Source organism: Condylura cristata, unplaced genomic scaffold, assembly GCF_000260355.1.
Source record: "Condylura cristata isolate star-nosed mole 26May11 unplaced genomic scaffold, ConCri1.0 scaffold00019, whole genome shotgun sequence".
In the NCBI taxonomy this organism is placed as follows: Eukaryota; Metazoa; Chordata; class Mammalia; order Eulipotyphla; family Talpidae; genus Condylura; species Condylura cristata.
The window spans coordinates 389,168-405,692 of NW_004567120.1; the positions used below are offsets into that span (position 1 = coordinate 389,168).

The 16,525-nt window shown below is 44.8% G+C and overlaps 1 protein-coding gene across 2 annotated transcripts in view; it reads right to left on the minus strand.

Annotated features, from left to right (window-relative positions):
* Positions 1–205: 205 nt before the first annotated feature.
* HDAC8 (histone deacetylase 8) overlaps positions 206–16,525 on the minus strand; it is a 252,873-nt gene continuing 236,553 nt past the window's right edge. The window contains exon 11 of one of the 2 annotated variants that reach the window (XM_012727153.1): positions 206–283. In XM_012727153.1, coding sequence (XP_012582607.1) covers positions 276–283 — 8 coding nt within the window. In that variant the 3' untranslated portion in view covers positions 206–275. Of the gene's footprint in view, positions 284–949; positions 994–16,525 lie in introns of those variants that run through there. The other variant, XM_012727154.1, reaches the window with a different exon arrangement.

Consider the following 16,525-nt stretch of genomic DNA (forward strand, 5'->3'; position numbering starts at 1 on the left):
CCTTCAGCGTTTAAGTACTCACTTTACACTTTGTGAAACATGTTTTTTGTTTTAAACAAGAAATAACTACGGATGTTAAGGAAATGTGTGTATGTTAGGGAGGTGTCAAGAAGTCATTTTCACGAGTATGTGTTCTGTCTTCTTAATTGGTTTTGAAGACCTAAAGGTCTCTCTTTTTTCTTTCTTCTTCTTCTTCTTTTTTTTTTTTTAGTATCCCCCAAGTGCCCTGCATTTGCTCTTGGAACAAAGTTCTGTTTGTTGTGGGACTGACCAGCTTACTGACCTAAAGATGGGGAACAAACAGAGGGACAGATCAAGGTCCTTCCTGGGCATCTGGAGAAAGCCAGGATGAGTGTTCTGGTCGCTAGTTAAACCTGCTCCCCGCCCCCAAAGCTGCCCTGCGAATCTCTTGGCCTTGCCCGGACCCTGTCCCTTCGCAAACCCCAAAACCCAGCACATCCCCCAACACCACCAGTGCACTTTCTAATCGTGGGTTGCGCCCCGTTTCTCTCAGATAAAAGGCGGGATCCCTGGGGACCTCAAAGCCCTATAGGGTTTGTGAAATACCCCCTTAAGCCCACTTGGTGTTTACTTGAGGTGAACGACCCTAGTCTTTTGAATTGTTTGTTGCTCACTTGGACCTCGGACCTACCCTCCCTCTCATCCTCCGAAGCCGCTTCAGAAACAGTGGCCGCGTCTCCGCTGCTGGCTCCGGATCCGGGAGGAGCTTGATCCGCCCTCCATCTATTGGATGGCTCCCAGGCCAATTGTTAGAAAGAGGCATATGTTCATCTCGGCTTCTGGAGTGTCTCCGGAGCAGTTGCTCAACAGCCTGCCCCCTCCCCCATCCGGACCATTGAAGGGCAGAAAAAGGAGCGCCCTCCGCCACATTTCTCTGCGCCCACATGCCAGAAAGGGTCTCCCCACGGGTGACTTCCTGTCACTTCCTCTGTCCACCACCTGGGGGGCAGGAAAGAGAGGGGCTTCAAGCATCTGTTTGGGAGCACAAAAGACACCCCTTTCATTTTGGGGGAGACGGGAGAGGCTAGTCTCAGAGGCTGGGAGAGAGCAAAAGAGACATTTGCATTTCTCTGCTAATGTGTCCTGGATCACCGACTTCCCAGTTGACTCCTGCCGAGACCTGGGCTCTCCCCTGAACTCTGTATCTCTAACTTGGCAACTAGATCTCAAGCTCGCAAAGCCAGGGATGATCACCCAGTTAGAATCTTCTGTTTGGCAGCATTGGGCCTGATGTGTTCCCATCCATCATCTTATTTAATCCCCTTGACAGCCCGTGAGATAGGGTTTACCAAAGGTGGAAGGAGCTCAGGAGATTTTCCCAACTTCACCCAACCAGGAGGCCGGGTTTTTGAATCTCCGTCTGGCAGACTGCAGTCTTGTCCCGCCTCCCTATCTCCCCTCCCACCTGCCCCACACCTCTTTGGCCTTGTGAGGCTAAGTAGGCTCTGTTGACTGGTGGTCAAGAATCCAGGTTCAGGGGTCATACTGCGTTAGTTTAAATCCCTCCTCTGCCATTCTCTAACTATGTTATTTTGGGCCAACGTAATTTTGATTCTTTGAGCTTCAAGGTTCCCATCTGTTCAATGGGCTAAGAATGGTTCCAACTCTGTGAGGTTGTTGAAAGGATGCAAGAAAAGGCTTAGCCTGTTTGGTGCCTGCTGTGAGTGAGTGGTCAATATATGCTGTTATTATGCCTTTTGATTTCACCCTTTCTCAACCGAAATATAGAAACATATCAGTTTCAATAATACTTGCTAACCGATTCATTTAAAAACTATGCTGGGAGGGAATGAAAGAGGTCTATAAAATCAGGACAAGAAAGAGAAGGAAAATAGCGATTTTTTCCCCTCAAAAATCTCACCTTCCTGAAGGAAACACTGTCTGAGCCACAGGACAAGAGTAAATTAGCGATCAATAAAAGGTGACTACTTTACAGAACAGCCTGTAAAATTAGTGTACTCCAGAAACACATATTCAATATGTGTGTAGAAAAGTTAAAAAGCACACATTTTTGTTCAATAATGTTTGGCGCAAAATTGTTTATAATAGTGAAAAATGGAAAGCAGTCTAAAATGTCCATGGTAAGGGAGTATCTCTTGGTACCTAGATGCCAGGATAAGAACATACTGATTTTGGAAACTCTTATGCATGAGAAAATGTTCGCAACAAATATTAAATAAAAATTGCTGGGTACAAAGTTGCATAAATATGATGGCAAGTTACAAAGGGCACAAAGAGTAGAAAATTAAATACTGTTTCCAACCATGTATGAATTTGGGCAATGAAGCAATGGTCTGTAAAAAACAAAACCAATAACAGTTTTAGTAGGATGGTAGAATTATGAGTGATTTTTTCCTCTTTTCTCCATGTTATGCAATACAATTATATTATTCTTATAAGTAACTTAAGTATATAGTTAATAAATTGCATAAACAATATGCCCCCACTTTTGTTAAAATTGTAAGTGCAAAGAAAAGATATTGAGAGTAAATACACCAAAATGTTAATGATGATTATAATTGAGTAGTGGGATTATGGGTGATATATTTCTGCCACGTGGTTATGTTGTTTTCTTGACACTTAAAACAGATTCATCTTTGGAAAAGTGCATAATCAGTATGCACCCAATGGTATTAAAAGTATGTATATAAATTGTAAAAAATGGAATGGAAATCTATTAAAATATTAACAGCTTTTATATTAGGTGGTAAAGGATTGTGGATAATTTTCACTCTTGTTGTTTTTCTATAATATGGCTTTTATTACTTTTATAATTCAAATAAAATGATACATACAAATGGTATGTATTGGTAGGATCCTACTTTTGTTGCAAATGCGTCTGTTAGTAGAATAAAGAAGGCACTACTCCAAAATGTGGTGTCCTCTGGGTGGTGGGATTATGGGTGACTTTTGTTTTCTCCTGTATACACCATGCTTTCACCAGCAGTAGTAATGGTTTTTTTCCCTGTTTTTAAAGCAATCTTTTTAAATTATAAAAAAAAATAAAAAGTTCAGTACTGAAGTATTGATGGAAAAGGGGGGGTATGCATGGGGTTTGCTTTAAGCTATCCCAGTGGAGGTAGGAATAAAGTGGGTAAGGATACAGAAAGAATATGATATTTGTTAAAACTGGACACATATAGACTTTCATTATGTTTACTTGTGTATGTTTGAAAAAATCCATAATAAATATTGCTTAAAAAGCATTTTCACATACTTTCTGTCTTTTAATCCTATGTCAGCCTTGTGGGGTTGATTTTTTCCCCATTTTATAGAAATCTGACATTCAAAAATGTAGTCACTTCCCTAGGTCACATAACCAGGGCATGAGCTGGCGGGCTTGACCCCAGGGTTCCTCACTGCCTTCCAGCTACTTTTTAATTATTAAAAAAAAATAACACTTTGTCTGGTGATAAATGTCACAATTGTTCACTGCACAGAATTTGGGAGTAACAAAATAGCATCATCATCAACCCAACCAGGTCAGAGTTAACCCTTCGGTATCTGGCCATCCAGTCTTTACCTGGGCTGTCTCTTGCTGCAGTGGTATATGGGTGCCCCTTAATTCTTCCTGGGTGAGGTTGGTGAGCCATTCCTAAAGGGGAAGCTGCAGCTGTCTGGGGGCCACTTCTCACGTGGGAGGGAGCCCAGGAGAATGGTGGGTGCTAGCCACCCACTCCCATGCTTCCCTGGTACCCCCTTTAGATCCTGGAGTCTGGCTGACTGTCCTTTCCTTCATCATCTGTCCTGCTCCCAGTCACTGTCAAGGCCTTCTACCTGGCCCGTGTCCCCGTATGCCCTCTGGAGACCCTGTCCACAAGGTCCCTTAGGGTCCTGTGAGTTTTCAACTACACCAAATGTGGCTTTGCCTCCATTTCCCCATCTGGAAGATGCTAGTGTGAACAGCAGGCCGGTTGGCCTCTGCCAGGGAGTGATGAGCTAACGTCTGTAGCGAGTTCCAGCCCCTCAGAGCAAGGTGCCGGAGCCTCCCCAACCCACGAGGCTGCTGCCAGCCTGAGTGAGCGCTGCTGGCCGCGGAGGGAGCGGCTGCATTCCTCTGCCCCAGGCCAGCGAGCTTGGACAGGCACACGCTTCTGCTCTTGTGCTCAAAAGGAAGAGAGTTGGGAGGAGGAAGAAAAGAAGAAAAAAAGAAGAGGAGAACAATGAAGGGGGGGGCACAAAATTAGTACAGGAGAAGGGCCTTGAGAAAGAAAACCGAGAACAGAGCAGAGATAACAGGGCATCCCAGGGCACTCCATCAGCTTCTGAGATTGTAGCCTCGGCTTCCTGTTTATACAAAGGGGTGGGGGGGGGAGGGTGCAAAGGGCCAAGGATTGGGTCCAGTTGAATTGATTCCCTACTCGATTTCCTGTTATTTATACATAATGGGAAAACCGCAAATATACAAACAACTCTGGCCACACAGCCTCTTGCCTCTTCAGGGCTCTGCCCACTCCGCCTTTAGGGATGTCGTCCAGCATATGCCCCTTCTCTGCACTCTTTCAACTTCATGAAAGGGTGTCAAGTCAACACTATCACCCCCATTTTAGAGAGAAGAGCACCGAGGCACAGAGATGCAATAACAAGTCCAGTGTCATACAGCCCCTTAACGGACAGTTTGGACTTAGAGCCAGGACTGACTGACTCACTCTCCTAAAGGCCAGACTCTCCCCACTAGGCTACCTGCTCCTCTGTTATCTCTGCCTACACTTTTCTTTCTTCTAGAATGGATGCTGTCTTTCCGTTAAATGGTTAATGTGTGTGACCAGAATGGAGGCATGGCTTAGAATGAGGGAGAGATCCTTGGGGGGAGCCCAACTTAGGGGCTATGGCAGGAATCACTAGCAATGAGGTGCATTGTGGGAAAGGCTGTAGCCTGAGGATAGCAAAACTCTGAAAAAAATACTCCCTAGGGAAGAGCACAGGGTTCACAGACAGGGAGGGAGAGAGAGAGGTGTTGGTGTAGGGGAGAAAGAAGCAGCCAGGCAAGGCAGGCCCTGGGCTGTTGGGGTGTCAGCAGTGAAGCTGGAGGCCTTGGGAAGGTGTGAGGCTTTGTGGGGGAAGAGAAACTCTGCTTTAAGCATGTTTAGTTTAAGCTGTTGGCAGAACATCCAAGTGGAAATAGCTTGCACACAGCCAGGAATATAGGACTGGAAAGAAAGTGTGAGGTTGTGTCAAAAAGAGCAATCGGCAGGATGACTTTGGGCCAAACTTGGGGAACTTTCCCCTGCCTTTCTCCACCCACACAGAGGGGCTTTCTCCTCAGGGCCTAGTCACTGCTTTTTCACTACAGCTCCCCCTGCCTCTCCACTCAAATCCCCTCCAGCCCAGCAAGATCATGGACACTGGCCTCAAACCCCTAAAGAGCAGTATGAGGGGCTCTCAGTCTATAAATTTCCCCACACTGGAGTGACAGAGGCCTCATCTCACTTTGTTAGATACATTTTGGCTAGGCCAGAGACATGCCAGGCCTTCCCTAGCTTCTCTTCAGTTTCTAGAACACAAGCCTTTGGGGTCTTGTTTGTTCTCCCTTTTCTGCTACCCACCACTGTTAGGTCAACACTTTGTCTCTTAACTTACTTCATCCTTGAAAAGGTGAGGCCACATTGGCCTGGCTCTGCTCCCTGCAGTGTCAAGCTGAAGCCGCTCCTTTTGCCTGGGCACTGAGGTGAGGTGGCAGCTCTTGCCAGGAGCGTTCCCCTGCACTCACCTCTCCTAGGCTCTGGAGTCCTGTCCTTTCTGCCTCTCAATCACACAGCACCTGAGGCCACCAGTTCCATGCCTCACCCATCCACAGACCCCAGTTTTCCTCTCATCATAGGCTTTCCTGACATTGAGAAATCTCCCTGCTTGGACCCTTCACCCCTATGGCCTCTGAGGCCCTTAACTCTGGACCTGAGGTGAGCTCAGATAAACATGGCTGTGTAAATGTGGTCAGAATTCGTTTTGCATGTAACCGCCTGCAAGGGTTAGCAATGTCCTCACGGATCCCCATAGCCACACATACTTGTTCTGTGGAGATCAGCGATCAGCACTAGAGATGGGTGGCGGATCTTGAGTGCCTCAGGGTGACAGGGTACAGACTGGGCTACCAACTGTGAAAAGAGGGTCACAAGTCTGTACCCAGGTTCTCTCCAGCCTCAACACAAAGACAGGGCCCCCAGCAAGCTGGTAAAATCTCCTAGTGCGGGTCACGAAACACACACATCCTCTTGGAGGATAGTTAGCAACAGGTGCTTCCCTTTACACAGCCCTTACCTCAGGGCACACACCTTGGCAAGGGGAACACAAGCTGCATTTCATGCAGTATGCATGGGGATACATGGAGGCTCTGAAAAGAGATAAGTCTGGGTCATCTCATGGCTTGGGTCCCTGCAGAGGTCCTGCACCTCCAGGAACTCCACCACACGGGAGTTTAATCCTATCAGCTCTTGCTACTAGTGTCCATGAGAACATGTTCTGAGCCTTTGGTTAGGCGACAGACCTTTGGTCTTAGTGTGCCATGCTGATTCTCTCATCCCCACAACTTGAGGTGTTCGCCAAGGATGATTACTACTGCTTCTTACCTATTTTACTGATAGGGAAGTGGAGACACAGGGCCATTAGGCACCTTGCAAATTCAGCCTGTAGGTTTGGGGCTGAGGATTTGACCTGGGCAGACTGGTGCCAGAGCTTCTGCTAGGGACCACTTGGTCTTACTGCTTCCTAAATAACACCGGAAAGGACCTGCCCCTTATGGTTCACAAAGGCCTTTCCCATCCATGACCAAGATGTGTTCTCATGCTCCCTCCTTACGCTGGGTGAGCTTGTCATTATATTCTCAATCCCATTTTTATAGGTGAAGGAAGAAGGCTCAGAGGTAAGATGAGTTCACTGTGGTCACACAGGCATCAATCGAGAATGCTGGTCTTTGCATTCAGTGCTCGCAACTTTCTGTCTTCCTTTCCTGCTCTCTAACTATCAGTCCCGCCCCCAGCATTTTGCCTTTCCTCCTGAAAGTCAGAGGTGATGGGGACTGGAGAAATGACCACATCTGAATCTCAGTTACAGTTATAGAGCTGTGTTTGATGCCATGTTAGTCAGGGGAAAGGAGACAGACTGAGCACAAAGAAATGCATTAGTGGAGAAAGAAGGAAGGAATGGGAGTGAGAGGAAGAACAAGAGAGCAGGAGTGAGTGAGTGCCGGGGAAGAAAACAAGGCAAGGAAAAGAAATCAAATGAGAAAGAAAAAGGCCTAAAATGGGGTGAAGGCATAAGTGACCGGCCATCTGGAGGCAGCAGCCCTGAGCTGGAGCTCCGCGGGGGCGTTTGTTTGTGAGGCAGGGGGGCTAGACCAACAGGTGTGTGTGAGGACCCAGCTGCTACCAGCCAAGAACTGTCGGCCCAGAGCCCAACCGGAAAGACAGCATAGCCCCACAAGAGACTTCTCTGGGGGTGGGGGGTGGGGGGGTTTGACTGGGAAAGATGGGAAGATGGGGTGGGGGAGAAGCTGCCCTCTTTTAGGCTCAGTAGGGCTTGCTTCTCAGGATCTCCTATGGAGAGGAAGGTTGCAACAGCCTCTGTCCCACTGCATTTTCTTCAACCCTCTCTCAAGTGTTACTTTTGGAGCCTTGAATATGGATGACTACCTGCCATGTTTGAATCCCAAGCTGCTCTGCCTCAGCCTTGTCTAGTCCAGGGGGATGAGTAAATGCCAATTCATGCTTCCTTCAGCTGGAACCCAGGGGAGTCGGTAGAGAGGGGAAAATAGCTGCTCAGGCCCTACTAGTTACCTTCCCAGACTCCGGGTGGCACAGCCTAGTCTAATATCAGGAACATCGGGCTCTGCCATCAGACTGATCATAGTTCAAGTCCCAAGGATGCCACTTCCAAAGTGTGTGACCATGGGCAAGAGACATTAGTTTTTGGGCCTCAGTTTCCTTAAGTGTAAAGTATGGAAAATCAGAATGCCTACCTCAACAGGGCTGTGCCAGGGTTGAATGAGATAATGTCTGTGGCTATAACTCTCAAGTGCTGTACACGTGTGAGTAATTATTCTTCCCTGACCCCTGTTCCCTGCTGCTTGGGGGATGGAGTCAGCCTTCCAATCCAAGTCCAGTTCCAAGCCTGACTTCACCTCTTTGGCCCTGTTTTCCTCATTGTCACATCGGACTGTGTGGGAAGCTGGGCTTCCCGACCCACCAGGGTGGGCTCCGGGCTGGCTGTTATTTCCAGGCAGTTGTTCCTTCAGGTCTCAAACGTGAGCTGAGCCCTTGCTGAGCCCTGCTTCCTTCAGTGGCCTCAGAAGGGCTCAAGGTGCCACATGGGCCTTCACAGAGTTCCCCCCAATTGAGTGGGGGAGATGCTAATCAAATCGTGTGGGAGGTAGGAGGGGTAGGTGACATCTGAGCTGAAGGCCAGCATTCTGGGAACAGCAAGGACCAAGGCATTTGATAGGAACTAGGAGAACAGTACAGGGTGGGATCAGTCAGGTCACAGGAACCAGACTTGGATGCCATGTGAAGAAATTCAGCCTTGATACTGTGCTTACTGCAGGAGGCGTGGGCAGATATACATGGAGCTTGGTACAGCTTGTTTCTCAGTAAAGCATGCTCATTGCTTCGACCTTCTCCAAGCACTGTCCGCCCCCACCAGCAAGCAATCAAACAATCAAACCAAGCTCTAAGCTGGGAGAGATTTCAGCCTTTCTCTTGAACTGGGTCAGTGAAGGCACTGGATCACCTGCCCCCAGCCTCTGGGGTCAGTAAATGGTACCTCTGTTCCCCCAGTTTCTCAGGCCCCAAACCTTGCCTTTATCTTCCTCTATCACCTCAAGTCTTACTGATCAACAAGTTCTGTCAGCTTTCTTTAAACTATATCTAGGATCCAAATCATTTCTCACCCCTTTTTCCACAGTGGCCACTCTGCCCTTTACCACGGTTATCTCTTTCCTGAATCTTCGCTGCAGCAGCCTACTGGCCCCTTGAACCCTATAGTCTGTTCACAGGGCAGCCAGAGGGATCAGGAGCCTCCAGTGGCTCCCCTTTCACCTGGGGCAAAAGTCAAATTCCTTGCAGCGGCTTAGGCTTATTGGTCCATCGGCCCATCAGCCCATCAGCCCATCGGACCTACATCTTCATGGTCACGTCAACTGCCCTCCCCTTCATTCCCTCAGCTTCAGGCCCACTGATCTGGATACTCCTTGGCTATAGCAGTTCTTGTCGCAGTCTCTTTGTATTTCTTGTTCCCACTTCTTGGAAAAACGATCCCTGGTGGTCACATGACTCGCCATCTCACTGCATTCAGGCCTCCTCAAATCTTTGCTGGACACTCTATTTAAAATAGCAACTCCTGGCCCTCCCTGGTGGCACAGTGGGTTAAAGCACAGCACTGAGAATCTGGAGCCGCTTCCGCATGAGTTCGATTCCTGCCTGCCCCGGAGGTGACCACATGGTGTGGCAGACCTCTCCTGACCCACCCGCTGCTCCCCTCAGCAGTGTACTTCCTTGATCTGCCTGTTCTGTTCCCCACTCTGCCTCTGGTGAAGCCTCTCACTGCCCCTGAGCCTCTGGCCTGTACCCCAGTTCTGTATGCACAAATAAATCTTTTAAAAAAAATAGCAACTCCTGTTGGTTCCTAATTCTTACCTTGCTTTGTTTCCCTCCATAGTGCTGATATCAACTCATCACATGATATTATTATGTCTCTCTGGCTAAAATGCATTCTCCATTAGGGCATGGATATTTTTGCCTGTTGTTCACGTCTACATTCCCGATAACTAGTACACTAACTGCACATAGCAGGCTATCAAGAAATATCTGGTCCATGAGACTCCAGCCTCTGTGTGGTGGGGAGAGAACTTGCTGGAGTCTCACAGGTGAGGAGGGGGCAGCAATTAGCCAAATGTGCTCAGGCGTGGAATATGAAACAAATTTTGCAGAATAGTCCTCAAAGGAGAAAAAGATATGAGTGAAAACCAGATGAAGAGTGGTAGAAGAAGTCACAGTGATTTGTGAACAGAAGTGAGCAGTCATGGAAGGGTGGTGGTTTTCCCTCCCTCCAGGCTTCTAGGCCAACAGACAGCCTGGAGGAGGCGTCCTTGTCGGCTGGAGAGCTGCCTGGCAGTCAGTGGTGCCCATGGTCTGCTGGAATAGCCAGCTGGAGAGGACTGGAGGATGCCCTGAGAAATGCCACATCCCTACCCCACCAGGATACAGATGTGATTGTGGTGATTCCTCATGGGCTTGTCTCTGTTCTTATATGCGTGTAAACATCTTTTCTCCTCTCCTGTTCATTCCTCACCCCACCCTCATTTTGCTTTCATCTCCATTTTCAACCAATGCAAACCCATGCCCTCTGTGCCCTCACATGGATTCCCTGCAACATGTTCAAAAAGCATTTAGGTGAGGGAAGATGTGTGAGAACCACACTGGATATGTCTTGACTAGCCTGAGGGAATCAGGAAGAGCTTACAACTCACTGTTTTCCCTTTGACTCCTGACTATATCGACTAATCTGCCACTCAGGAGTGCTGAAGCGAAGAAGTTGAGTGGAGTGAAAGTGACAGTTAAATAAAGCATCACTATTGCACATATAAAAACATGTACAACCTCACTAATAAAATCAGAGAAATGAAAACTCCACTCTTGAGATGAAGTTCTAGGGTTTGAGCGGGAACAGCCACATCCCCAGCATTAATTGGACTGTGATTGGGACACTTCTGGAGATCAAAACCCATCTATTTTGTTTGCTTTTTGATTTTTTTCATCAAGGTAACATTGTTTTACAGCTCTGTGTATGATTCAGAGGTCTGACATCACACCTTTTCAGATACATGTCACCACACACGCCTAACACCAAGGCACCCATAATCCGTTGGTTTGTTTTGATTGTACATGCCCTTCAATTTAGCAGTTCCACTTCAACAAATTTATCATAAAGAAATAATATAGCAAATGTGTGAAGCTATAAATAAATAAGAGGCTCTTCACTGCAATGATTTTTTTTTAGGCAAAATTCACATAATGTAAAATCAACCATTTTAAACTTAATACTTTAGTGGCATTTGATACATTCATACTGTCTACAAGCACCACTTCTACCTAGTTACAAAGTGTTTTCATTGTCTCAAAATAAAATCCATACCCATTAAGTTGTTATACCCACCTCAAACCCCTCTACCCAAGGCCAATCAATCTGATTTCTGTCTTCATGGTTTTGCTCGTGTTTCTTTTTCTTTTTCTTTTTAAAAAGATTTGTTTATTTACGCTTACAGAACTGGGGTAAGAACCAGAAATGGTGAGAGGATTCACCAGAGACAGAGTGGGGAGCATAACAGGCTGACTGACAAAGTACACTGCTGAGGGGAGCAGCGGGTGAGACAGGAGAGGTCTGCTGCACCATGTGGTTCAGCTCCCTGGCTGGGGATCAAACTTGTGCTGATGTGGCTCCAGCTAGCTTTGTAGTAGTGTGTTTTAAGCCATTGCGCCACCAGGGAGGGCCTGCTCATGTTTCATATAAATGGAATCATATGCCATGTGACTTTTTGTGACTGTCTTCTTTGACTTAGCATATTTTTGAACACATTCCTTTTCATGGTTGAATAATATTCTACCACAATGTTTTTATTCATTCCTCCATTGACGGACATTTGAGTGGTTTCCACCTTTTGGCTATTATGAGTAGTGCTGCTTTGCACATTTACGTACAAGGATTTGAACACCTGCTGTCAATTATTTTGGGTATGTACCTAGGGTGGGAATTGGTGGTCACATGGTAACTTTATGTTTAACTTGTTGAGGAGATGAAACACTGAACTGTTTTCCATAGCAGCTACACTATTTTACATTCCCACAGTATTGTACAATGGTTCTATTTTCTTCATATTTTCATATCCTGTTATTATTTTTTGATGATGGTCATCCAAATAAGAATAAATTGTCAGTTCATGTGGTTTTGATTTGTATTTCTCTCATGAGAAAAGACCATTGCACATCTTTTTGTGTGCTTGTCCATTTCTATAAGGTCTGGAGGAATGCCTAATCAAGTTCTTCACCCTTTATTTGAACTGGGTTGTGTTTTTCTTGTTGAGTTCTTTATGTATTCAGGATACTAGACCATTATCAGATATGTGATTTGTAAATATTTCAAATCCAAAACTTCACCCACTCTGTGGGCTGTCTTTCACATTCTTGACAATGTCCTTTGATGCCCAAAGGTTTTTAAATTTTGATGAAGTCCAATTTATCTGTATTTCCTTTCATTGCTGCTGCATTTGTTGTCAGAACTCAGAAGCCATTGCTAAACTTGAGGTCATAAAGATTTACCTCTATGTTTTCTCCTAGGAGTCTTAGGATTTTAGCTGTTACATTTTTCGGATCTATGATGCATGGTGAATTGCTTTTTGTGTACGGGATGAGAATGAGATCCAATTTTGTTATTTTGCATGTGGAAATCCAGTTGTCCAGTACCCTTTATTGAAGAGACCATTCCCCTTCCCCCCATTCAATGAACCTGGACTCTTGTCAAAAATCAGCTTGGACATAAATGTCTCAGTTCTGTCCTACTGATCTGTATGTGCATGCTTGTGCCGGAAACAGAGTCTTTTGATTACTGTAGCTTTGTAGTAAGTTTTGAAATCAGAAAGTGCGATTCCCCCCTCAAGTTCGTTCTTCTTTTCCAAGATCGTTTAGGCCGTTTGGGGGGGTCCCTTGAGATTCCACATGAATTCCAGGATGGATTTTTCTACTGCCAAAATGTCTTTGGGAATAACTCTGTGGACTACTCTGGGCAGTATTGACACAGTAGTGATATTAAGTCTTCCCCATGTTTTTTCACTATTTGTGTTTTCTTTCATTTCATTCAGAACCATTTTGTAGATTTTGGTATTCAAGTATTTAATCTCCTTGGTTAGGCTTATTTCTGAAGTGTTTTATTTTTTTCAATTTATTGTAAGTAGAGTTTTTTCTTCTCGTTTTATATTGTAGATTGATACATAAACTTAACTCAATTTTGTTTGTTAACCTTTTACCCTGAAACTTTGCTGAGTTTTTTTTTACTGGCTTAGTCGTTGTTTTGTTGTTGTCATCATCCATCAGCATGCAGTGTTTCTTTTTTATTATATATATATATATATATTTTTTAATATCATTTTTCATTTTTGTACAATACGTGCTTGTTCTTCTTGGGTGTGGTCCCCATGAAGTTCCCACCACCAGTTTACCCATGCACCATCACCAGAGTTCCTTGCGCTCTTCTCCTGTTGTGATCCTACTCCCCTCTCCCCACCTGCAGAATGTCTTTGGTTTATAGTTGTCTGTTAATTTTGATATTTACTTTAATATATGTATTATATATAGTATATGTTACACATATATTATATACAATATTTATAATATGCATTACATGTATATTATATAGGAAATATATATAATATAGATCACACACACACATATAACCTCTACATATATACGTATATATGTAGAGGCTCCAAATAAGGAAACTTATATTCCAGATTCCTTACTTGGATCCTCTACATTCCTCCTAATAATGAAACCACCCTGGATTTTTCTTTTTCTTTCTGGCTTATTTCACTGAGCACATCATGCAGTGTTTCTATTTGTGAGGAAAAATGAGAAAATCCTGAGTCTTAGGACACAGGTTAAAATACATTTTGAAACATCCTTGTAATGTGAGCACTTCAAGGAATTTTTGATATGTTTGAGATATATCATAATACAAGATGACTAAATTTCTTCTTTGTGGATTAATTTGACAAGCTGCTCATGTAATATAATTGGGGATAATCAGGTCTTCAAACAATATTATTTCATTTATGTAAAGCTGAAGTGGTAATCTAGATGCCAATGCATACATGTTTCATGAGGATAGGGGTTGTTGTGCTCAGATATAATTCCAATGCCCAGCGTACTGCTTGGTACATAGTAGCTACTCAATAAATACTTAGGGAATAAATAAAAAAGAATTAGCCTGTGAAGATAAAACCAAACTGCTGATAATGGTGCTAATAATGATTGCTAAAGTGTAGGGGTTATGAGGGAGCCATTCTGTTTTTACCTCAAGGATACACTGCAAAGAAAACTACTTCCAGTCAACACACGCACATTCTCTCTCTTACCAAGTAAGTGGTAAGAAACAGGCACTGTGGACTGAGGGACGAAGGCACTAGGATTCCATCGGGGGTTAACAGATACTTCCCACAGGCAATCACTTGGGAATAGTGCTTCACCAGGCTCCTCATTTCTGTGAGCTACACAGTTGCCAGAGTGATCTTGTAAAAATGCAAATCTGATCAGGCCACTCTTTGGCTTAAAGCTCTTTGAAGGTTCCTTTACCTGCAGGATCAAGTTCAGCCTCTTCTACCTGCTATTCCACCTGAAATACAGCTCTTGTCTTTTCATTTCCTGTCATTCAATATTTCAGCATTTAGTATGGAAATCTAAAAATACACAAAAAGCAGAGAAGATAGTATCTTCAACCTCCACTTGCCCATTAAACCGGCTTTAACAAAATCAACATTTTTCAAATTTTGTTTCATTTATTGTCACCTACCACCCAGCATCATGCACACACACACTTTTCCTCTGGAGTTTCTGAAAATAAACACCAGACCTATTGTTTCATCTATACACACTTCACTTTGTCCTCTAACTGATGAGAATTTAAATAAATATATCTTCCATTGTGTTGTACTTAACAAAATTATCACTTACTTCTTCATGTCACCTAGTGTATGTTCAAATTTCCCTGATTGTTGCAAAACTACGTCTCCACAGTCACTTTGCTGGACTACTGCTTAATATGAAGTGGTCCAGCAACACTGAGCTGCTTGTAACTTCCTTAAATTTCATGTGCCTTTGCCTGGACTGCCCACCTCTGATGCCCCGTCTAAGATCAAATTGAATTTCACATCGCCTGCTTGCAGCCCTTATGGACTTCTAGCTGCTCCTCTGACAATGTAATGCTTTGTCTTAGTATAAAGATCTGCCATTCCATAGGTTGTGTTAAGAATTTGAGGATCCAGGTCCTTTACCAACACTGGGGAGACAGCAGTGAAACTGCTGAAGCTACCACCCTTCTGGAGTGTGTATCTATATGTGTGTGTTTAAGAGTAGGGAGTACAAAATGAATACACGATGATACATGGTGTAGAAACAAGTGGTGTTTGAAATAGAGAGGGCAGGGTGGCTACTTTAGATGGGGCGGCTAGGGTATTTGCTGAGATGGTGACATAGTGGCTGAGAAGGGAATGAGAAGGAGCCAATCTGGGAAAGATCTGGGCATTCCTGGCAGAAGGATTAGCATGTGCAGAGACCCTGGGGGGAGGGGTCCCCTGTCTTAGAAGAATAACTGTATCTGTCTTTACCTCTACACTTGCAGGTACCATTTTTGGAGAATCATAAAACCCTTGTGAGTGTTGCATGTCTGGCAATAGCTGTGATTCCTTGTAGCCACACACAACCACACAAATTTGCATACAGTTTCCCTAATTCTCGAAGCCAGGGAACCTTAGGAAGAGTCCCTGTCCAGATTGGGTTCACCTTTGGGGGCAGGAGCATTGTCTCATGCCAATATCTGATATGTACAAAGTGCTTACTTTCCTTGTCTCTTTGATCACTTGAACGACACTGTGAGGTAGGTACAGGTTGTCATCTCCATTTGACTGATGGGGAGACTAGGCTCAGAGAAAGGGAGTTACTCTAGGGGAGTTACCAAAGTCACAAAGCTGGTGAGGGGGAGGGAACTTAAACCCAGGCAGTCTTAGGTTGAAGTGCATCTGTTTTGTGCACAGAGGTGCTGCTTGTTAACTGGGGCTGGGAGGGGGTGTCCAGCACCGAGCAGAGTGTTGGGAAGCCCTGTCCTTGGCAAAGGCAGAGGAGAAGGAGCTACTGCAGCTTTCTCTATAGGGAGTTAAGAGATGTCAAATCCGGCTCTCGTGTCTAGATGGCTGTTGATTTTCCTTCTTTTTCTTCCTCCTTATAGTCCTCTTATTCCTGTTGTTTTTTTCCTTTGTTGAATGACAATATTTGATTTTCTTATATAGAAGTCTTTCTGCTTTAAAAAGAATCTTTTAAATATAGAATTGGAAATATACTGCTCTCTTTGACAGCAGCAAAGGAAGGTCCACCCCCCAGTCCCCAACCCCCACCACCTTGCAAAGGGAAACTTGCTTGAGGTTTTTCCATTGGCTTAAAAACATTATGGGGGGGGGGCAGGTTGAACTCACAGGTTCAAAATCAAAAGGTACAAAAAGAACATAGTGCAAATCTCCCTCACCCCCCTGCCACCCGCCACCTGGCGCCCCTGCCTGGAGGCAAGTGAGGTGCCCTCATTTCTGGAGCATCTTTCCAAAGATGTTTTATGCAAATATAGGTTTATTCAATGTGTATATTCTTTTTTAAATGGTTATTTTCTTAACTCTTGAGTTGCAGGCACTGCCTAAACTCCTCAGCCTCTCAGAGCGGGGCTCCTGGGAGCACTGGCTTTTTTGCAGAGGTCAGCTTTT